Here is a 24318-nt window from a genome sequence, read left to right as displayed (position 1 = left end):
AAAGTGTGTTTTGGAAAGAGTTGTTGTAAAGGTGCCCATACACGTTACAATTATTGTATACAATATTGTATACAATATCGCATCTCATAGCATATCGGTTTAGCGATGAGTACAAAAAGTATGTGCTGCACATACTTTTTGTACTAGATCTCATCTAATCTGATCTCATCGCAAAACCGATATGCTATGAGATGCAATATTGTATACAATAATTGTAACGTGTATGGCCACCTTTACATGTTCCATATGATGCAACTGAAACAAGAATGAGCAAACTGTGCACATGTAGCTGGTGAGAAACTACACATCCCAGTATGCCATCCCATAGTTAAATGACTCCATAATAACCACACTGTCAAGCTATGGTGGAATGTGTAGTTTGACAACAGGTGGAGGTGCCTAATTTGGCCATGGATGATGTCATTTTTGCATAGTGATCTATGTATGTGCATTTAGTGGCCTAATGAATGAGATGAGACACTGAAATGCCTCCTAATGGAGACATTAATGTGTGTGTGGGACACATATGGCTTTAAAACATAAGATCACCCACACTAGGAAATGTCACGTAGTCATGATGCTCACTAGCACAGTGGTGCACATATCTCATGGTGATATTTGTACTTTTAAACTTGTAGGTGGACCGACTTCAAAAGTACACTGAAGAGGAAGATGACTGACCGGTACAACCACAGCATGTCCACCGGGAGAGGTCCTATGCCCGATACTTTGGAGTATACCCCCCTGGAGCAGGACGCCTTGGACGTCATTGATGTGGCCGAGGTCAGGGGGATCTCCAATATGGACAGTGAGCTCCCGGCGGAGGTCTTTGATGCTGCTTTTGATGGTAAGTCACAGTAATGCATTGTATTTTGAAAGAGATTTTTTAGTGCGTATGTGATGGTGACATTGTTTTCAATTATTATCCTAGCAGAAGCAGAAACCCAGGATGTACCGGCAGCATCTTCCTCTGCAGAGCCACAGGTGGAGCAAGTGGTCCAGCCTCCACCAAGAAGACACCCCCAGCCCCAGCCACAGGAGACATGGGATGAGAGCATGATGGTGATGCTGGAGAGGATCGAGCAGCAAGGGGTGGATGCTGCGCTCCGTCAGCAGCAGATTGGGGAATTTTTGGAGGATTGGAAGGCCACAAACAGGCAGCAGTGTGAGGCCTTCAACCGCATGAATGACACTCTGGCGGCTGGCATGCAAAGCATTGGCCAACACCTCAGCCGCCTGAATGACATTCTTGCGGAGCTGCTGCCCACCGCCAGGTCCCTAAGGGACAATCCCCCATCTGCTGGCCCACCCCAAGCTGCTCCCCAACCTTCCACCTCTGCTGACCCTCCTGTGTCCACCAGGGGAAGACGCCGCAAGCCATCTGACCCAAAGGCCCCTGTCCCCAAGGCCCCATCTAAAAGGGGGAGAAAAGGGCCCAAATAATGAGACCTGGTTCACTTCCTCTGTGGTTGGACCCCAAATGTTTAAATTGCACTGGATATCCACTTCCTGAGTTGGCCATCTATCCATTTTCGTGCCATGGGCATTAAAGTTCTTATTTTGACCTCTACAAATGCAGGATACATTTTTGGTGGTGTGTATCTTGCTTAGTATTCACCCTGGTTGTTGCAGTACGTATTCTGGTGTCCCCATTTCTTTCACCATTGCATTTGCAGGGTAACACATGTTTGGAGATATGCAACCTCTTGTTCTGGCTGTTTTTTTTATTTTTGTGTCTATTTTATTTGTTTATTTGATTTATGACATGAAAGTGTCTACTAAGCTGTGATGCTGAACAGCAAATAAATTTATTTTACCAATTAAAACAAAATTGTTGTATGTGTAATTTCTTGTGTGAAACAAATACTAGATTTATGTGTACTTACTGACCAGGGTATTTTTGAACATTTGTTGAAGTGTGGTCGAAGTTTCCCATGTGTAACCCTCTCCATGGTCATTCCCATGTTCCTATCCAACTTTTCCCTGCTAATTAGTTTGTGTCAGCACATGTGCAGAGCAACTTAATAGGTGAGAAAGCAGTTTGTGTGCAGTAGTAGGTAAAAGCAGGTCCAGAACAATGCTTTCCTCATGGAGTGGGTGAGGCAGACAAACAAGGGTCAAAAGGTACATTTGTGTAGGAATGCATATGTGTCCTCCCTAAAAAAAGATGTGTGAATCGGCCAAACATGATAAAATTGCTTGTGAAGAAACATGTATAAGTTTTTAAATATATATGATTTTACAGTGTCATAAGCAGATGTAGGAATCCTTTGTTAGAGAGATGTGAGTGCAATAATGTGATTGGTGGCATCTTACATCCAGAGTGTAGTCAAATCCAATTCATAGCAGATCAGATAGTGGTACAGTTCTGTATTTTGGGTACTATACAAAGATTGTGTGCAAAATAGTGGGCATGGGCTTCAAACATTGCTGAAACATCCTTTGTAGGTGTTAGATGTGGTTTATGTTATTGTATCCTAAATACAAAACCTATGTTTGTATTAGAGTGAACACGTTGACACATGTCGACATGTGTAGATTGAGTGTGCTACTGTGTAAAGTCTATGAAAGCACGTAGTGAATGTGTCTAACTGTTTAGCAAATAGCTACCTTAGCATATATAAGCAGGTCTTAAAAAGATTCTTACCTTAAATTAAACAAACCTTTAAATGTCGAGAAGTATAGAAAGATAAGCTTCCAATGTGTTTGAGTGCTGTGTGTGGCTTGCAGGTAGTGAAATCATGGTTTGGACTTAATAGACTGCAGCATTGCTTATTACATTCAGGTGTATGTGTTTGAGTAGTAATCAGCGTAAATTAGCAAACCCAGGCGCACGCTGGCATGCGGTATCTGTAGGGGTGGTTTGAGATGGCGGTTGGCGGCCGCCTGTTTTGTGTCCGAAATGAACGGTGCCTTAGTCGATCGTGCGGTAGTAGCACCGCTCATTTTTGGTGCACACCCCCGTGTACGCCCATATTTACGCCCATTTTCCCTCATTATTTCGGCCGCTCCCCTCTTCACGCCCCTATGCCGCCCCCAATGCCCGTACACTCGCGTATAGGTTTTTTCGCACGTAGAGACCCGTCCGTAAGCGTTGTGGAGTGTTCGCGCCTGCGCATTAGCGAATGTACGCATGCGCAGATCATAAAAAATCCCGGGACGTACGCGTACGGCCCGGCCGCTCCAACCAGAATAAGGCCCCTAATTACTGGAGGAGAGCAATACTAGGAACAAGCAGTACTTGTCTAAGTATATTTTCCATTGTCCTTCTATTATACACCAGAGTGCATTTTTAATTCTTATTGTGTATTGTTTTATTCCTGGATCGGTGAGTATATTAGTGTAAAATTGAGATGTGTGTGTATGTAATAAAGTTTTACTTTTCTGTGTGTGTGCTTTATTTTAACATTCTTTTTACAGGTGGACTACAAGTCCCAGCGGGCCCATTAATGCCCCGCATGCTGGGACTTGTGGTTCTCCAAGTCCCAGCATGCGGGGGAGGTCTGCTGGCACTTGCAGTGCTCCTGTATTAAGCAAATGTTAGGAATGTGAATTTAACACTACATACCTCCCAACTTGTGTCCGGATGAAATAGGGACACTCGCGCGCGCGCCCGAAAAGGGGGCGGGGCGTATGCAAATGAGGGCGCGGCTTATGCTAATTAGCCGCGACCTCATTTTCATACGAGAATAGACGCTGTGCGCATGCGCACAGCGTCTATTCTACTAGATTGGGGGGTCTCCCAACTGCCACCCCCCGCAGCGGGACAATGCCTGCCGCGGGTGGGACGTCGGGACAGGACCCGAAAATCGGGACTGTCCCGACGGAATCGTGACAGTTGGGAGGTATGACACTATCAGGCCGGCGTCCAATGGCCAGGGACGCCGGTGACAGCCTCGGGCTTCAGCCCTGGACGGGTGAAGCCTGGGGGGGGACCCCTTTATTGGGGGGGTCCCCACTCCTCCAGGTACCCCATCCAAGGCTGACCAGCCACGGTGCTCATGGTACGGCCGGGGGACCTTGTGTAAAAAGTGTCCCCCGGCTGTGGCATGACACTTCGGGCTGTTGGAGCCCAGTACTGGTTTCAAAATACGGGGGACCCCCAGCTTTTTTGTACCCAGTATTTTTGGAACCAGGACCGGTCCAAGAGTCCGGGGCTGGTTTCAGAAATACGGGGGACCCCTACGCTTTTTGTCCCCCGTATTTTTGGAACCAGGTCCGGCTCAATGAGCCCGGGGCTGGTTATGTACAGGAGGGGGGACCTCACGCCAATTTTTTTTTTTTTACTTTTACAATGATCTGTGCATGGTTCTGACAAAATCGCCATGTTTCTGACAAAATCGCCAGTCAGGATCAGGTCTATTTTTTTTTTTGCTGTTTAGACCATTTTTTGGGCGATTTCCAAATTCGCATCTGATTAAATATGCGAATTGTATATTTTATTTTCAATGGGGAAAACATCTGGATGCGAATTCCGGAGTTAAAAAAAATCGCATTTTCAGAAAGTTCGATTTCGCGGCAAATCCCGCATTTTTTGCCGATTTTCGCATCTCATTAATTATGCGAATTCGGGAAAAAGTGCGATAACGGCCGTTTTTGCAATAAAAATCGCAAAAAACACAACATCGATCTCTATTAAATGTCACCCAGAGTTTTTTTTATACCATTTGGTAGGTGGGATTCTCTCGTTTTTATTTCCATTAAAATCTAAGACATTTATTCCCGGGAACTGGAGATATCTGCAGCCAAGCAAGCTGTCCTCCCACCAGAAAATTATGAATAATAAGCCCACTCCACTATACACCCCTCCTCTGCATATTAAACATCCTCTACCACCCTGGAAGTTATTTATCAGGGCCCCTTCATTCAGCCCAATGCCCCCTTCTCCCACCCCATCTCCCACCATCTGTGCAGTAAAGGAGTAATTAGTGGAAATTACTGATCCAGGCCCTACATGCTGAGCAGTTGATATAATACACCCTACCACCCTCGAAACATCAAAGCTTCCCCCACCCCTACCACTGGAGGATCGGTAGGGGCCCCAATACATTGCTATGCCCAGGGGTGTACACTGCTGTTGACGCCCCTGTATGTTTATATATGTATATATATATTTTTTTTGGTACTTGTTTCCTAGAACGGCCACAATCGTGAGTGATCGTGGCTCTTAATTAAGGGACACGATCCTCACGATGTGGCCGATTTTTTACAATTTTTTCACTTTGATTGACAGAAATCGGGTCAATCGGTCGGTCGCGACCAATTAAAATCGGCCGCGATGCGACCGACCGATTGACCCGATTTTTCCATAGACTTCAATGTTAAAAAATCTTTTAACATTGAAATCGGTCGGTCTTGTGCCATTATAATGGCACAAGATGAGATGGACTTGATTAAGTCCATCTCACATAGGGAAAAATGATAAAAAAGGTGAAATGGGCCAATATGACCCATTTCACATTTTTTATGTGCCCGCCATGACCCCACGATAGACGTGAACCCGAAGCGTGGCGAGCGCAGCGAGCCCGCGAGGGGCGGCGGTGCGCGTCCTCCGACCTTTTCATTCCCCTACTATCCACTAGGGCGTGGAGTGAGAATATAATAGTGTGGCGAGCGCAGCGAGCCACCGAGCCCGAAGCGTGGCGAGCGCACGCGTATACCTGTGAAGTTAGACGCGTCCCCTCGCGGGGCTCGCTGCGCTCGCCACGCTTCGGGCTCGGTGGCTCGCTGCGCTCGCCACACTATTATATTCTCACTCCACGCCCTAGTGGATAGTAGGGGAATGAAAAGGTCGGAGGACGCGCACCGCCGCCCCTCGCGGGCTCGCTGCGCTCGCCACGCTTCGGGTTCACGTCTATCGTGGGGTCTAGCACACTTATTAACATTTGGGGGGGCAATTTAAACAAATCTGGTGGAAAAAAAAAAAAATCGGGTGAAAAATCGGTCGATCGGATCGGTCGCATCGTATGCGACCAAATCGCATGCGATGCGATCGATCCGATTTTTTATCTTACGACCACAACGATCTAAATCGTTGTGGCCGTTCTAGGAAACAAGTACCTTTTTTTTTATTATTATTATTATTATTTATATACATTTGGTCTATCTATAATACTTTAACTGACCCGGCATATAGTGGGTCACCTAAGTGTCCATCTCCGTGCTTTGCTCCGCCCCTCTGGAAACCCCCTTCTGAAAATCCTGCGTTTGCCCCTGGCTTCCCCTGATCTATAACACCCGCTGAGCGGGTACTTTAACGGCGGAGGTGTGGGGCAGGAGGCATAGCGTAGCTACAATATTTTGTATTGCGTGCCTGCCTCCTGCCTGATTTATGAAGTCAGCTTCGCTGACCGTTCCACCGCCTGCAGCTATCGACTTCGACAGCTGCAGGTGGCGATGCCCTATGCCTATAGAAGGGACAGCGGGGGGGAGGGGGGGGGGGAAACGGTGCGGAGGGGACATCGCCGGAGGGGGGAGTTAGCGCTCCACCGCTTCGGCCGGCAAGATGTTGATTTATCTTGTCGGTGTCCCCTCCTGCTTCGCTTATGAGGCGAAGCAGGAACTGTTATAGCGGCGCAGAGCATTGTGTACCGAATGCAATGGGTGGGTCATCAGAATCAACTTTATTGGCCATGTGTGGAGAGGACATTGCATACACTACATAGAGGACATTACATGTAGGTCATGTTGGAGGGTATGCATATATGTAACGTTTAAATACAAAACTGGCTTTGTACTGAGCAGTTTGTAATATGTAAACATTGCGTTTGGCACAAATAAATTGTGTGACGTCGTTTGTTAGCGCTGTACTCGTTGCGCACAACAAAGACCATTAACGAACACCAAGATGGCCGCTGTGTAATTAGCCCGCGGCGGTTTCTGGCACACAGGCTGGGCGTAGGCAATGCCATGACCCGCGCATTTTCTCTCCAAGATGTCGGGCAATGAGACGCGAACACACAGATTGACCAATCAGCGCTAACTCGACGTTTCACATCCTACGCTCCTGACCAATTGTTACAGCGCGCAGGGCGGCCGCCTGGTCCAATGAGAAGGGTGGATGTTGCTGGTCCGTCCCTCTCTGTGCCTGGGCTCTGGGCGAAGGCAGATAGCAGCCATTTTGTGTTGTGCGCGCACGTAGAAGAGAGGTGAGTGTTTACGGTTCCTGTAATACTGGGTGCGAGAGCGGTAGCTGCGGAACTTGCAGGTGATCAGGCTGTGTACCAGGCGGTACAGGGTCCGACAGGAAGGTGGGGGGAGGATGGCCAGTTCCTGGTACCGTGTTACAGGCAGGCATTTTGTTTCCCCGGCTTCTCTTTTGACCGATTCCCTTCACGGCCGTGTTCTGTGCCTGCAGGGTATTCGTATAGAGAATTTGTGATGTCGGGGACTGTGCAGATGTGTACCAAGACGTCCACAGAGTCTACATTGTGACTGGTAATTGTATTGTATGTGTCGTGCCGGGAGTGTGTACGGGAATGGTCCGGGAGTGTTTGGCTTATTTCACACGGCAAACTCCCGTGTTTTTGCCGTGCTTGAATTGTAATACTCAGCTGAGGATAGAGCAGCCACGTCTATTTCACACAAAAAATATAAAATTACTTAAAATATATCTCCATCTGTTTAGGCCATGGTTGTAACATTAATTCTGGGGGCGGGGTTTATATATGATATCAAATTGGGGGTGGGGAGAGCTGAGCCTGTATAATAAGGCCCCAATCTCACTATGCACACACTGACTTGTTACTTAGGCAGCCGTCCTTTTAGTGCAGGGGTGGGGAACCTCAGGCCCTGGGGCCGTATGCGGCCCCCGTAGCCGTCTGAGTGGCCCTCCCACCCACCAGGCGGCTTTGCCGGGAGTCAAGTAAAGGGGAATTCTTGCGAGAGGTCGGTAGTTGTCACAAGATTCCTCTTAATCAACAGCAACTGGAGACTGACAGTCCTATTCAGCAGCAGCCACCGAAGTGTGGGACGGCTGCAACAGGACAATTTGTAAGATAAATTTTTACATATGGCCCCCGAAGGATTTTTTCCCCATACAAACGGATCTTGGCACAAAAAAGGTTCCCCACCCCTGTTTTAGTGGATAGATCTGGCTGCTACTGAAGTTATTTGCCAGGTGTAAACTGTATTTAAATATTGAAGCTTGTGTGTCCTTTCATCCTGCCGGGTTACAGCCAGAAACATCCACTGACTTGCCCCGCTGCTGGATCGTGTCCTTGCAACCCTACCCAGGCCCTGACCAGGGTAGAACACAGGCGGGACCTGGGTAGAGGGCAGTGTAAACGGGTACTCCGGGAAGCCCAACCTCCAGTCTGCAGGTTGGATCAGGGGGCACCCAAGGAGGAGAATGGATGCCTGTGTGCGGCATCCATTCACCTTGCGGACGGGGGCAGCCCAGCAGGCTACCATGGTGCTGGGTTTGACCCCAGCGGGGCGCTTGGCGGTCCCTGCGCTTGGCGATGTCATCTCCAAGTTCCGGCTAAGGGACTTTTGTCCGTTGTTTTTTTTTGCCAGCTGGTCAAAAACGATGTGTGTGAAAGGGCCCATAGATTAGAAGCCTAGCACGGCTTTCTTGCCATCTGGCATTTTGCTGTCTGCCTGTATCCTGATAGTGTGAAATAGCCCTATAATCATGACTCAAAGGATGGGAGTTTGCCATGTCATGATGGGAGTTTGCCATGTCGGTCAATACGGCTAGTGTGAAATAGACCTTAAGGTTGCCCACACACTTATCTGAGGGAGAAATCTCATAGAATTCCCTTAAACCACATGGGCGTTTCCTGAGTGATAGGATTGCTTGTGATATATTGCATGTGATCCTTTTGCATTCGATATATCGCAAGGGGCCCCTAATTCACCGCTGCTCGATTTTAGGAAAACTGCATTGGCCGCTTTGTATAGTATGTATGGGGCTTTATTTTTTATTTTCTCAGCATCTTTAATTTTTGGAGCAAATAGGAGTTTCTTTTGATTTACTTTCAGTTTACCGTGTGATACATGAGTGTGTAAAATATATTGTGTGTATATGATGGGGGGGGCACTATATTTGTTAAAATAAAGGCCCATACACACTTGCCGATTTTCAACTGAAAATCGCCTAGTGTGTATGCCCCCCAGATTGCCGACTAGCGATGATGCGCGCTCCCGCATCATCGCTAGCAATGTGGTTCATCTGCTGGTTTTACCAGCAGATGCAGCGATGATGGATGGTTTACCATCCATCATCGCTGTGTGTGTACGCTGCGCCGGGCTGAAAGATTAACCACTTTCAGCCCGGCTCCCGAGTCCCTCCCCCTGCTCGTCACACGGAGACGGAGCAGGGGGAAGAAGACACACTGCCAGCCACACCTCCACCTGTCAGTGGAGCTGCAGCCGCCCGCTCCGGAGTCCGTCCGTCCGCCCCCCTTCCTCACCCGCTTGCAGCAGCAGACACCTCACCTGTCACCGGAGATGCATCCAGCTGCCCGCTCCCAAGTCCATCTGCCACCCCCCTCACCCGCACGCAGCAGTTGTTTATATACACCTACAGATGGAGTCGGCTCCATCATTGCAGGGGCTGGCGGTGGATTCGCCACATGCCAGCCCCCGCCAGACTTTGCAAGGGGACACGCGCGCGTATCCTTACAACGGAGCTCCCCTCGCCGCCGGTCCCCGCCACGTTTCCCTACCTCCCCGTCTCCCTGAAGCGGAGACAGACAGGGCTCCCGTCCCCCGCTGACGGTAAACTGGGACGCGTGTGCGTGTGGGACAGTCACGCGTCCCAGTCAGATGTACAGATGTAGTGTCCGCTCAACAGCGGGGGCTGGTGTGCGCTGGCGCAGTGGCGCTACATCTGTGTGTGTGTATGTATATGTGTGTGTATATATATATATATATATATATATATATATATATATATATATATATATATATATATATATATATATATATATAGTGTGTATGTATGTATACATATACACACTGTGTATCCTGGCATAGCCTTTACTGCCTTGTCCCCCCTTTTTTATTAATGTACGAGATGTGCTTGTTGTGCGCCCCTATTAGACCCGGATCTGACACTGTGTTAGTGTTAAAGCATTATTGCTGTTACAGCCTCTCCATCCAACACTAAGTCTGGTAGTGTATGAGATGTGCTTGGTCTGCGCCCCGACGAGACCCGGCTCTGACACTGCTGTAGTGTTATAGTGGCAGTCAGTAGCTACGAGTCACCAGGGCATAATAACAGCACATTCTGCACTCGACTAGTGGGACACTCTTACTCCCTCATCTAGATGACACGGCTCCACATGTTTTTCCTGATGGGACCCGGCTCCACTCACAGTACAGTAATGTGCTGTGATGTGGTTGCTGCGGGCACCGGGATCATTAGTGTCTGTAGCCACGTCACCCAGAGGGCGGTGTCCATTTCTGTGCGCTGACAGCGGCTCTCACTCCACAGAGTTTGCCGGGATAGGAGGTGCGCGTGCGCATTATACTGCATGGCTCGCCGCTGACAGACGCCGTCTATCGGCGTTTGGTTACTAGGCGACGCCTGACGTGCACACGCTGATGTGCAGACGTCAGACGGGAGACCGGGCTACTGTCCCAGCCCCCCGGAGGTGTGAGGCACAGGGAGCTCCATGATTGGAACAGGCTCCGGATACTCCTTATATGGAGATCCGGTGGGCGACCCCACAGACTGGTGTAGCGCACTGACTGGACAGCTGATTTGGGTCACACACGTTTTTCTAATTTACTCATTTTGACAGCCTTATATACTGGACTGGTGCTTTCATTTACTGTGGGTCAGTCCAGGAAGAAGGCTGAATAAGCCGAAACGGCTCCGTTGACTGCCACTGACTGTAAACCATGCCCTGACTTGGTGACTATACATGCTAATTCTTTAACCTTTTGTTTGACCATGATACTATCTACGTTACCATCAGTTGCATCCCAGTCCTAACCTTTATTGAGTTTTTCACATGGAATAAATACTTTGCCTGATTTCTAAAAGAAAGGAGTGCTGCCTAAATATGTCCTCTGGATATTGCGTTTTCCTATCTATTCTCTAAGGATCCTGCACCCAACTTCAATTGCATTAATGAGTGCGACTCCCACAAGTTTTCTTATATATATATATATATATATATATATATATATATATATATATATATATATATATATATATATATATATATATATATATTTTCATTCACCACTGCCCACCAATTTATATTATGGCAGGAATGGCCAGGGCGGCATTTACCTGACCGCTGGGCTCCGAATATACTCAGCCCAGCGATCAGTTCTGAATCAGGCCCCAAGAACAGAAATGCACTGAAATTAAAGGGCCTCTTCTCCCACCCTTGCAATACAAACCCCGCCCATTATGTAAATATCCTTTTATAATGAAAGATTTTCATCAAAGTCTTTGACCGCCTGAAAATCTCTTGCTCTTTGGGGAAAGTAGCTCAGTGTGTACGCACTACTTTGGTGAAAGATATATCTATCAGAGATTTTGGCAAAGTCTTTTTATATGAAAATCTTCAAGTGTGTATGGGCCTTAAGATTGCATTTACTTGCTCTATGTAAACTGCTGCTCTCAACACTTAAGATGGCCATAGACCAGTGCGATGTGTCCTCTTTTCATCTGACGAAAAAGGATAAAATTCGCATTTGTGTTTTGACATTCTGTGTGCTAAGCGATTTGATGTCACTCAGAACGCTCCGCAAATCTCTCAGTGTGTATGCCCCTTTAGACCACTCAACTTAGATTGCACCGGTGATCCTAATCGAGAAGATCAGGATCACAAGCAGGGTGGTATTTTGCCTTAAGGTGTGCCTGTATATTATGCAGATGGGGCCCAAGTTCACCTGATTATGGATCAGGCTGTGAAATTGGCCCAAATTGCATGCACATGACATCTGATGCATGGTCCTGTGCGCATAGGAGCTGGAGATCATATCTGCTGCACATATGTATTGCATATGATGCGGCGGCTGAATAAAAAAAAAAAAAACCTTGTACAAATGAATAGGCAGTGGCTGAGCTCTCACAGCCAATCAGCTGCTGCCTATGCATTAGTTTATTTATTTTTCCTTCCTCCAGCTCCCTCTGTCTGCAGGTACCTGGAAGTTGCATGAGATAAATTGCATGCAAAGATTGGCACATCAAGTGCGTAATTGTATGTGAGCCCTCCTGGGGAGCTGCCAGGAACATCAGGGCTGACTATTCCGTTGCATTTTGCAGGAATATTTAGACAGGGTTTTTGCTAGGTCACCTAGACCAGACTCTCTGCACATTCCCCTCCCCCCAGCAGCACTTGCACCCAAATAGAACAAAAGGGTTGCTAACTAATACTGTTTTTCCACCAAGATCTCGGGTCACACATCCGGGATTTTGGTGGATCCATTCCAGGGTCCCCGAGTCTATTGCCCTGTTTTACCGGGTTGATCCTTTTTCCACAGATAGCGGGGGGTGCCACTGGCAAGGAGGTAAGCAGCGGGCATGCACAGGGAGGGGGTTGACTGGTTAGCAATGGGCACCGAAGTGGGGGGAGGTGTCTGTGCAATAGCTTGTTACCCTTGTTTAACCTACTAAACTAAACTGTTACCCTGGTCACTGTTTCCACTGACAAAAATCCTGGGTCGGTGCGCGTTCACGTGCAAAACCCCTGGATTTTAAAGTCATTGGAAAGGGGGTGTATGGAAAACAATTGAATTAAACGATTTTAGTTTTTTCACTAATCATTTATTAACCCCTTGAGTGGTAGGTTTTGCTGGGGTAGGACAAACCTACCAGGGCAGGCTTGTCCTGCCCCAGCAAAACCAACCACAGTGGGAAGCCCACCCTACCCTCACTTCTGCTCCGGCTCGGCGTTAGTACGCCGGAGCTCGGAGCTTCCCTGCCACTGCTTGTGTCCCTGCCCACTGCCTGTTACATTGAGCAGTGACGTCGGCGGCAGGCTGGGGGATGTTCGGGGCGGCTCGGGTACCCGAGCCGCCCCGAACATCCCCCAGCCTGCCGCCGACGTTACTGCTACTAAAAGCGGAAGCACCGGGGGCAGCACTATTAGAAGAGCTCTGGCTGGTGATCGCCGGAGCACATGTGATGGGGGGTTAGGGTAGTGATTGGGGAGGGGGGGCTCTAGAGGTGCTGCACCAGTGGTGCACACCTGGACCCCACTGGCGCGCACCTATTTGATATTTGTGGTATGCCCGGAAATTTTCCGGGACAGCCCGCTGCGGCAGCGCAGCTGAGCCACGAAAATTTCCAGGCATACCACTCAAGGGGTTAATTATGACTGAGCAGTGGACAAATCATTTTGCATTGAAAGAGCTGAAATGTGTAAAAGGTGAGCTGTTGAGACCCATATGGCATGTTTTGCGTTATGCTAGAATTTTTGTCAGATTTAGCTGTTTTACGTGGCTAAACTACGTACTGCAGGGTGTGATCAGCATTTAAAAATGACAATTGAATTTATCTCCTGTTGCTTGAGAAGGGTGATTGGCATGCATAAGCAATTGAATCGCTCCTTTTCACCTGAGACATCAGCTTTTTTTCCATAGTGTTTTGCCACATTATTGCCACTGTGGGTGGGGCATAATGTGTATCTAATCTGAAAAAGGAATTGTTGCCATATTCATTTTGTTCCAAAAGTGTTTTATAATTCCAAATTGATCATTTAGTGTTGGGAAAAACATGCTTGCTTCTGTGGGTGTGATCACGTTGGGCAGTATTCAGTGCGTGGGCGAGGGGGTTAAACGGTGGGGATCGCAGAAAACCAGTAATCCTCACTTTTTAACCCCCACACCAGCAGCCCTGCTCACTGTCACCACTTGGCCCCGGCATTGAATACACCCATCCCATTGACTTTAGCAATTTTGGAAGTAGACTATGTAATAAATGATGCACACTTGTAAAAATAAATCAATTAACCTTTTACAAAAAAAAAATTCTTGTCCATTTTTTTTTCTTCATTTCCTCTAGCTAGTCAAGATGGTAAAGCTATTTATAGGGAACATCCCGCCTGAAGCGACTCAGATTGAGCTGAAATCATTGTTCGAGCAGTTTGGTACAGTAACCGAATGTGACATCATAACAAATTATGGCTTTGTCCACATGGAAGAAAAGAAGTCAGCAGATGAAGCTGTTCACAATCTGAACCACTACAAGTTACATGGTGTGTCCATCAATGTGGAGCACAGCAGAGGCAAACCCAAAGCCTCTACCAAGCTTCATGTGAGCAGTCTTAGCACAGACATCACCAGTGATGAGTTGCGTGAAAAATTTGAAGAGTACGGATCTGTGCTGGAATGCGATATTGTAAAAGATTATGCCTTTGTTCACATGGAGAAAGCAGACGAAGCACTGGAAGCCATCAGAAATTTGAACAACCTTGAATTTAAAGGTGAAACCTAATGTGTGGTGACGTTATGAGTTCTAACCAGAGCAGGAGTTGGTTTTTAGGTTGAAAATGTAGCTATCTAATGATTTATAAGTGACCGTCCACAACTCCGTGTAGGCAGAATAGTCTGTTAGCTTAGTGCTTTATCAGAGACACATTTGCATGCACATGTCTTTGCACTTTGTAATAGACCACATGATGACAAACTGGCAGAGGTGCAGCACAGATTTCTTTGTTCACATTACCTACTCATTAGGTGCAGTAATTGGTGTTGGGAGGGGTTAAATTGATTGCTCCCTGGAAGCCAGTAGTTGGCCTCCAACATATCTATTTACGGTATTTGTTTCTCTATTCTGGGCATGATTAGCTGCCGACCACTGCATATCAGTTTCCCTCAAGGATGAGCAAAAAGTGACCCATTTGAGTACTGAAATTGGACTTTGTGTCGCACTAAAAAAAATTTTGTACATTAAGTTATTTTAGTGTAACTAGAATGTAAGGTTTCATTTAGCCATTTTTTTCTAGTGTAATATCTTGTAGCTAGGTTTCTTCCAGGCAAAGTAACTGTCTTGAGAGTTATTGCTGTAAATATGTAGAAGTCAGGGCTGATAGATGTTTTTCCTGAAGATATTACAGAAAATACCCATGCATGGGTGACAATGTACTAAGATGGGAGGTCTGTTTCAGATGGGCAGAAGCAGAATCTACTCCTTTATTTAGCACCTTCTAGAAGATGTAGTAACTTCTAGTTTGCCCATAGCACATCCCATCTGAAATAGAACTCCCATCTTAGTACATTTTCAGCCATGTATGAGTATTTTATGTAATATCTTCTGGAGAAACATCTGACTAAGATGGGAGTTCTATTTCAAATGGGATGTTGCTATGAGCAACCTATAAGATACTACATCTTTTAGAAGGTGCTAAATAAATTAGTAGATTCTGCTTGGTTGCCCATAGCAACATCCCATCTGAAATAGACCTCCCATGTATGAGTATTTTCTGTAACAACAAAAAATATATAAAAAATTAAACCTGGTCATACTCTACTATGCTCATTACATATTTAGTCATAATGACAACTAACACATTATGGCACCCACTGTAATGCCTCTTGCCCATGATGGCATACACCGTAATACCCATTACACATGATGGCACACAACAAAAGTTCTCAGTGACATAGGGTAGTGGGGGGCAGCGTAATGACGCACTGTGCCACACACAAAAAGGACAGGGTTCATTTTGCGGTTTTAAAAATGGTCAGGGTGCGGCACCCTGCAAAAGAAGCTTAGAGGGAACGCTACCTCTGCGTCCCGTACACACAGTGAGCACGTCCCATCCCTCCGCATCCTGTACACACAGTGAGCACACGTCCCATCCCTCCGCATCCTGTACACACAGTGAGCACACGTCCCATCCCTCTGCATCCCCCCACAAACTAAGAGCATATGTCCCATCCCTCTGCCTCCTGTACATACAGCAAGCACATGTCCCATCCCTCGGCCTCCTGTACATACAGCAAGCACATGTCCCATCCCTCCGCATCCTGTACACACACTGAGCACACGTCCCATCCCTCTGCATCCCCCCACAAACTAAGAGCATATGTCCCATCCCTCTGCCTCCTGTACATACAGCAAGCACATGTCCCATCCCTCCGCATCCTGTACACACACTGAGCACACGTCCCATCCCTCTGCATCCCCCCACAAACTAAGAGCATATGTCCCATCCCTCTGCCTCCTGTACATACAGCAAGCACATGTCCCATCCCTCCGCATCCTGAGCACACGTCCCATCCCTCTGCATCCCCCCACAAACTAAAGCTGGCCATACATCAGAAAGATCGATCTTAAGATCGATTGCACTCATGATTGTGTACAATTTCCCTTGAAATCCCCGGCAGTCCTTGGTGGTTTTTGGACACACAATCCATCATACAATCAGTCATACAATCCATCTGCTGCATGATTTTGTACACAAGATGTGCACACAATCTGCATACAATCCATCATACAATCAGTCATACAATCCATCTTATGATTGATTGTATGATTGTGTACACAAGATGTGCACACAATCTGCATACAATCCATCTTACAATCAATTGAGATTGTATGACTGGGTACAATATCTTTCTGATGTATGGCCAGCTTAAGAGCATATGTCCCATCCCTCTGCCTCCTGTACATACAGCAAGCACATGTCCCATCCCTCCGCATCCTGTACACACAGTGAGCACACGTCCCATCCCTCTGCATCCCCCCACAAACTAAGAGCATATGTCCCATCCCTCTGCCTCCTGTACATACAGCAAGCACATGTCCCATCCCTCTGCATCCCCCACACACTGCAAGCACACATCCCATCCCTCTACATCCCGTACACACAGCAAGCACACGCCCCTTCTCTCTGCGTCCCGTAAACATCATATGCCCCAATCCTCGGAGTATACAGTGTACTGAACCCTCCCACCTGGTATACCACCACTGCCAGGCTGGCTCCAGGAAGCAGAGGCCACAATACCTGCAGCACACCTCCACAGCAGGAACAATTGTGTAGGGGGTTACCCAGGATTCTTCCTCTTTTTATATGCTCAAAGATGGGGTAATACTCATAGGCTAGATCCTGGCATGACCATTGTAGTGGTTACAGACCAGACTGAACCCCCACTCTATGGCAGTTCTTATACCTCCTCTTCCCACGGTGCTAGCACAATCTGTAAGCAGGCAGGTGCAGCCCGGCCCTGGGTGGTATAATGCCAGGGGGGTGGGATACCAGGGGGGGGGGGGGGTGGGTGTCACCCAGAAGTCTGTGGGAGAGGACTATGCTTACTGCCATAATGCACAATATCACACCTCAACTTGGAGATGCTGGTAATAGTGTGATAACAGCAGGAGATACACTGCAGCATGAGGTTAAATAATGACTGATTTATGCAGAGGGGGGACATACATAGTCACAGCACATCCTTCTTGTGTCAGGCAGCACAGCGGGCTGTGAGAGGAGGCAGGGTGGGCAGGCACCTGAGAGAGCTGACACGCCACTCTCAGTAGAGGTGAGAGGGGTGTCATCGCGGCCGGGGGAGAGGGAGGTATGCTGCTGGAACAGCTGACGGCCGCTCTCATTAAAAGGCGGGGTTTTAGCGGGTAGAGCTTACACGCTGCTCTCTGAGTTAAGCAGCACGTCGGCTCTTCCAGCTACATCCCGCCTCAATGACAGGCGGCTCAGTCCTGACCTCTTGATAAGCGCTGTGGTCAGCTTATCAGCGGCGGACGGGCGCATGGCACAAGGGCATTATAATGGTTTTGAAGGGGGCAGGGCACTGCAATAAAGGGGAAAAATGGGCAGGGCGCGGTGCCCCACGAAATACACCTAGTGGGAATGCTACATCTTGGTCAATTTTCCCTATAATGTCCAGCAATCACTGCATGTTGTATCCTTCCTAAATTTACTGCACTGATTATATTCTATTTATAAATGCCAACATAATCTGTTATATCTCTATATTTGAGACTGTTATACAAGCTTACAGTGACATGTAGATGTCCCTCTACAAATGAGCTTACGATCTTGTTACTACTAGATCTTAAACATTCCTGAAGCACGGCGCCCTGTAGTATATAAAAAAAAATTTCACCCATAGACCAAAAGTTTCTTAATAGTTGTTGCGGACAGGTTTGCGGTGGTTGGACCATGTCTTATAATTGGTGGGCCACTAGTAGTACATTTTGACTATACATTTGATTGTCTTGGGCCAGTTTGGGAATCACTGCACTAGTGTCAGGTTTGGGCTGGAGAAAGCATGCTAGTGATTGGTGGATGGATTCACTTTGTGTAAAAGAAGTTCTGCCAGGAATCTGTCTCATTTTATACACTCATGTAGTATTGTTTTTAACAAGCAGATCATAAGGTAAGTGCGTAATCCAGTTCACATTCTGTGTTTTATTAGAGGCACCAACTGTAATCAAATTGCAAAGACAACACATAACTATCTTTTCAGTTATGTGTAATGTCTTGTGTTTAAGATAAATGCTGCTCTGTATTGCTGTAGTAGCAATGAAATGACTTAATCACACTTGTTTTGCCTACTACAAAGGAACAGATTGAAAGGCAAAATAAGAACTGAGTGTGTGATTATCTAATTTAAAGTGGTGCTTAAATGGCAATACCATCCGAAATGTAAAAATAAGTTAAATTTAAGTCACCATCCCTATGTTACTATTTTTTTTCCTGATCTGACAGGTCCTTTAATACATGTAGCATTGCTCCCCTTTCTTCTGTTTGTAGAATTTGTCCCAAAAGTCTTAAAGGTGGCCATACACTACTCCAACGTCTTGCAGTAGTGTATGGCCAGCTGATCCCCTTGAACTGCCTGATGTATGTGATCCCAGGAAGTGCTGCCGGAAGCTGTCTGATGCTGCAGATCCTATGTGCAGCGATCAGACAGCCTCTGATCTAGGGGCTCTGATTTGCATGGGACCGTGGATTGGAGCGATTGTAAATGTGAGGTTACAGCAGAGACTTCCTTCAGTGTCAGTGAAACTACTCCTAGACAAACCACTGCCCAGAGAAAATCATTTAGGCTCCATTCATGTTTGTGTTGGATGTTTCTTAGCTATTGTTACATACTTAAATAAGAGTACTTTATACAGTATTTTTGACTAGTCAAACATGCATAGAGGACAAAAATTTCACCCAAGCCGTAAATATGTAATACACACTGGAGGAGTGTCGGTAATTAACGTGTGTTATTAATTCATCTGTTTACCACCTATCTCTCCTAGAAATTGCCAGGAATAAACCCAGATTGAGGAATTCAGTGGTATTTTAGATTTCTACTTGTTATGCAACATATTCATTTTAACTAACTCTCCACAGGAAATGTGAATTTGATCAACTAAAAATACTTGGAAAGCTTTGAGCATTTAGTTAATCCAAAAATGCATTAAATGCGATCATTGTCCTCTGGTATTTCTTTTACCTATCTAACTCCACTTGATTCATCGTTGTGTGTGTGCTATTTAATCTGACCCAAATCTGCTTTGTATAATTTCTAATTAGACACGTTAGTACATTGAAAAAAAGGGAGATGTCCCTGACTTCTCCTCACCAACCATTTTTCGCGTATGCTTTCTTGAAGGCAAACGGATGCACGTTCAGCTCTCTACAAGCCGTCTGCGAGTCACCCCGGGAATGGGAGAACGAAGTCTATGCTACCGTTGCGGGAAGAATGGCCACTGGTCCGGAGTGTGTCCTTTAGACCAAATGGCTCAAGAGATGGAGCTGGCGTCGCCCTACGGTCACGACCCATTCGCTGATCCATATGTCCCTATGCGCAGTGCGGCGGCTGCCTATGAGCGTATGTATTATGATGAGCGGGAACGACGCAGCCTCATAGACTACTACCACCGCTACCGTGTACGTCCCTCATCCTATGATGCCTATATGGATCGCCGGCTGCCTCCTATCCCCCCTCCATCAGTGTCCTCTATAACACACAGAAAGCGAATGGAGTCATATCCATATGAGAGGCATTTGTTACCGCCTCCACCTCCAATTTCCAACTATTTCGCACGAGATCGAAGCCCCGTACGACGCACTTCTGCATCCGCCGCCGGTATGGAGGGATATCTGTCGGAGCGTAGATTAAACCCTGCCGCTCGGGACGCCGTCTATGACGCATCACGATACACCCGGGAACCCTACGGTGAACGGTCGCGGTATTTCTAAGCTGTGGAGGTGAGGGTTATAACTTAGTGTTCTATCCTTTTATTATAATAAAAAAGAGAAGGAACAAAATATATTTTTGTTAACTTTCCATGGCCCTTTTGAATATTGTTTACTATTTGTATCATCCTGCCCCGATCAGTACCCATAACACGTTATTTTGTACACTGTTCTTACTGGGAAACTGGCCAATTCTGAATCCAGTTCCTTGTTTGCCATGCGTAATGTTCCCAAAAAAGGCACTCGATACTTTTATCTAATATATACAGGTTATTTTGGTACAAAGAAGCATGTTTGTTTTTATATATTTTTTTTTAGCTGTAGTGAGGTAAAAGCTTCTCATAACTTTTATCAGCTATTAGTGTAGTTACTGTATAAACCATTTAGCATTGCTTCTTCTCTTTGTATGTTACTAGATAAGTATAATCTAATACAGGTAAGTGATTAGGTAATATTGTATTTACATTTTACTGTAGTGGAGGCACTGTCAATTAACCTTCAGCAGGCATTATGAGAAGTTTAACTGAAATCCACTATTGGAGCAAGCCAAGTGTGTATATGTACATACACTATTTTGCCCGACACCTTTCCCTTGTTTGTGTTTTGCTATAGATGGGACTAAAGATGCGCATACACTGTGCAAATTGCTAGTGCGATGCAGGCTTCCGCGCACAGTTCAAATAGTATGTGCTGCACATACTTCTTGAACTAGGTCCCGATCGCATCCGATCTAGACCAAAATTATTGCACCTTAATGGTGTGTACACATGGTGAGATTCCTTCTTAATGTTATAATTTTTTTTTTTTTTACTAATATTTACTTAACATATTGCCCATCTGCCAGCCAATAATGCAGTGGCTGAAGGGGATTGATTTTTATGTTAATTGTTGCTAAATTTAGTGCATACTCTAAGGCTGGGCTGGGCAACACCGGCCCCCCAGATGTTAGTGAACTACACATCCCAGGATGCTTTGCATTAGTTTTGCTATGTGGCCATGCTGAAACTGATGCAAGGCATGCTGGGATGTGTAGTTCATCAACATCTGGAGGGCCGGTGTTGCCTAGCCCTGCTCTAAGGTGTAGGCTGTAAAACATTTTCCGAACACCCCCGCAGCAAAATAATTACTAAAGTGTGCCTCTAATGGGAAGAACACAACTTGTTTTCTTTTTTCCCCAACTTGCTCAAATTCAGATCACCACATCAACTGGTCTGTCCTGCTTGGCAACCTTCACATGGGTCATAGGTTGACCACTATTGGTTGAAAAAGGGGGCAACGTACCTTATGTCGATATGGTCAAAAGGTCAACTCGATCAATATGTGAACATGGGAAAGGTCTGCGGTTTTTTCACTTTTTTTTTTTTTTGTCCGTCGACATAGACACTAAGTGTGTTATATATGTTCACTTGTATGGTAAAGTATGAAGAAGAAAAAAGTTAAACCTTTTACATGTCAACATATTGTTTATGTTGACCATTGACCACGTCGGCCTGAGGTATTGCCTTGTCAAATGTTGACCTATGGGCCAATAGTGGTTGATCTGCTGACCGCATCCCCCTTTACATAAGTCACAGGCTGTGAATGTCTATCTGCTGTTGTCCTTTAGTTTGGCAAGAATAATAAACTAATTCATCCCAGCCTCTTGCAGACTCCTAGTAAACCAGAAAAGGTAACAAATATTCCGTAGCAGTTGCTTTTAAACAAAACAGACTCTGCAAGACCATAAACTATTTAGAAAATGAGCAATAGATTTGTTGAAGAGCAGTACAGACATTCTTCAATTGTACCACAAAAGAATCTGTTCATTTTGTAGGCTACATAGTCAGAAATATATCAAATCCATAATAATTTATTCACTCTTTCTTATACTAATAATCATTCTAGTTAATGGTTCCATGATAGCAGGCATTTTCAACTGATTACTTAAAGTTGAAATGCCCCTAAAACGATTTAGAGGGTTATCAGCCACTGCTAATGGATTCCCAGGGGCTATCCTATTGGCCCAGGCTGCTTGCGCTTGTTAGAGGTCTTGTTCCACTTCAGTCAGATGAACCAAACCCCTCACCCCAATTAACTGCTTCAGAGCCACGATCACTGCTTCGGTAAAACATAGGTCTGCAGCTTTTCGCGGCGGAACTTATGTTTCCGCAATGTGTAGGGTAATTTTACCACACTGTGAAAAGGAACTTTAATAGGATAGCCGGATATTACATTGGAAAAAGATCACTGTGCCCATTTTTTGTGTTTACATATTGGTCTCCGTTTAAAGCATATGTAAATACAAAAGTTTACATCTAGAAATTGGGGTTTTTCCAATCCAGTGTATTGATTTTATTTACAGTTTCTAATATAGCGCAGCAGATTCCGTTGCGCTTTACAATAGTAGACAGTGATAAAACAAACTGGGTAACAACCGACAGACTTGGAGGTAGGAGGGCCCTGCTGCAAGCTTACAATCTAAAGGATTGATGTGATAACTAGTATGTAAATCTAACCTTTCACCAGCCAAATACTGTATTGCAATATATTAATGTCCAAAACTCCAATGTTGTGCCTTTTTTCTTCTTATTTTAGGTAAGCTATTTTTGGGTTCCGGCGCGGGCTTCAGTCACGTTTGCAATAAAAAAAATGTACCTCCGTGCTTGAAAATCGTGAAACATCCCAAACGTTTCTTATTTTTTTTTTTTTGTTTTTAAAAAAGATTGAGCCTACTGAAATATGCATAGGTGGTTGTGGTAATATCAGTTTGAGCATTTACACCACATATTCGTGCTGGACGATATGAAACAAAGCTGTATTAAGTTTTCTTAAGTTAATTGAACTGAGTGATCCTGTGCCTCTAAAGATCTGCCAATAGGAAATGTCTAGCATAACTCCTGGTTGGTCACGCATAGTAATATCTGCTTGTCTGATTCATACATTTTTGAAATTGAAGTACCCACTTTTGTTCATAAGTAAAATAACTGAAGTTCACCAATCCATATATATACACTTTATATTTTATCATTTTTTTTTACGTAAGCATCATTCATATTTTAGGTAAATATTCCACCAGTAAAAGCTTTAGCTAAGGCATTGCTGTAGCTTATTTTATATACTCATTTGCAGCATATTCTGTCCCTTTAGGGAATACTGCAATCCCAGTCACCCTATCTTTGTAGGATACTTAAATGCAGGATAATGGGGATTGTAATCTGAACGGACACTTACAATCGAATTAAAGTTTTGCCTGTTTTAGAATAAGACAAGCTGGTAAACTAAGCTAAGTATAACATTAGCTAAAGAGATTTCTTTTGCAGCTTTCACCAGAAGATGATTTCACAGACCAATTTAGTTTTAAAAAACAAACAAAACTTCAACAACCATTTGTTTATATGATGAATGTATCTGTATATCTGAAATTCATCTAATTCTTTGTGAGCTCTTTATAGGTAAATGAGACTGTATTGAGGATTTTCAAATGACAACAGATAATGTATTGGGCAGAAATAAGAAATCAATGTCATCAGTTTGTCTACACAAAAAATGATCTTGCCTGTAACCAGTTGCATATGATAACATTTGGTGTTTTTTCTTTTCCCCAAATAAAGAGCTGTTTTGGACGCTTGTGTGGGTGGCTCAATTTTATTAATGTGATCTACATTGAGAACAGAAGGGAATGTAAGCAGAATTTAGCTCCTTAGAGCGTCAGTATAAAATACAGTGTGATCAATTTTTATATACACTACTCAATACATATAGTAATTTTATGAGTGAAACCAGATTTTCCAGCTGTGGAAAGCATAATGGTCAAAATACATAAGTCTCAGTTCTTAAATATGATTTTCAAGTATACGGACATCATGTTTATCTGACTGCAGGGAATGACCTTTTTTTTTTTTTTTTTAATCTGGCATAATAGTTGCAGGTTGTTTCCACAGTGCACAAATGTACGATTCTCTGGCATTGAACCGTTAGATGAGAATAGTGAAGGCCAATGTTTTCAAATGCCCCAAGGGAACCCTCTGTAGTGGAAAGTGTTTCCATTTGAGGATTTTATCAATTTTAGTTACTGCTTGTCTATACAGTGTGACCTATGAAATGCTGATGTTGTATGTGATTTTCCCTTGAACACTCAGATACCTGAACTTCCAATTTCCAGTATTGCTTATGTTTACATAAATATTACTACAATATAGCTTGTGACAGATTGCGT

The 24318-nt window shown here is 45.2% G+C and overlaps 1 protein-coding gene across 4 annotated transcripts; it reads left to right on the top strand.

Moving 5' to 3' along the window:
* The first annotated feature begins 6989 nt into the window (after positions 1-6989).
* Positions 6990-23725, top strand: LOC146045761 (RNA-binding protein 4B-like). Of its 4 annotated transcripts, none has more exons than XM_083164810.1 (4): positions 6990-7148; positions 13973-14393; positions 19537-20135; positions 22698-23725. In XM_083164810.1, exons 2-3 carry the CDS (start codon positions 13982-13984, stop codon positions 20124-20126), a joined length of 1002 nt encoding a protein of 333 aa, XP_083020936.1. In that variant the 5' UTR covers positions 6990-7148; positions 13973-13981; the 3' UTR covers positions 20127-20135; positions 22698-23725. The 4 variants fall into 4 exon arrangements, with proteins under 4 accessions (XP_083020936.1, XP_083020939.1, XP_083020937.1 ...); XM_083164811.1 differs by lacking the exon at positions 6990-7148 and adding an exon at positions 7166-7207; XM_083164812.1 differs by lacking the exon at positions 6990-7148 and adding an exon at positions 12457-12477.
* The last annotated feature ends 593 nt before the right edge of the window (positions 23726-24318 follow it).

The sequence above is a fragment of the Crinia signifera genome, chromosome 11, assembly GCF_055691185.1.
Source record: "Crinia signifera chromosome 11, ASM5569118v1, whole genome shotgun sequence".
Lineage (NCBI taxonomy): Eukaryota > Metazoa > Chordata > Amphibia > Anura > Myobatrachidae > Crinia > Crinia signifera.
Note: the sequence above shows the minus strand (reverse complement) of the source record. Positions and strands in the feature narration are given on the sequence as shown.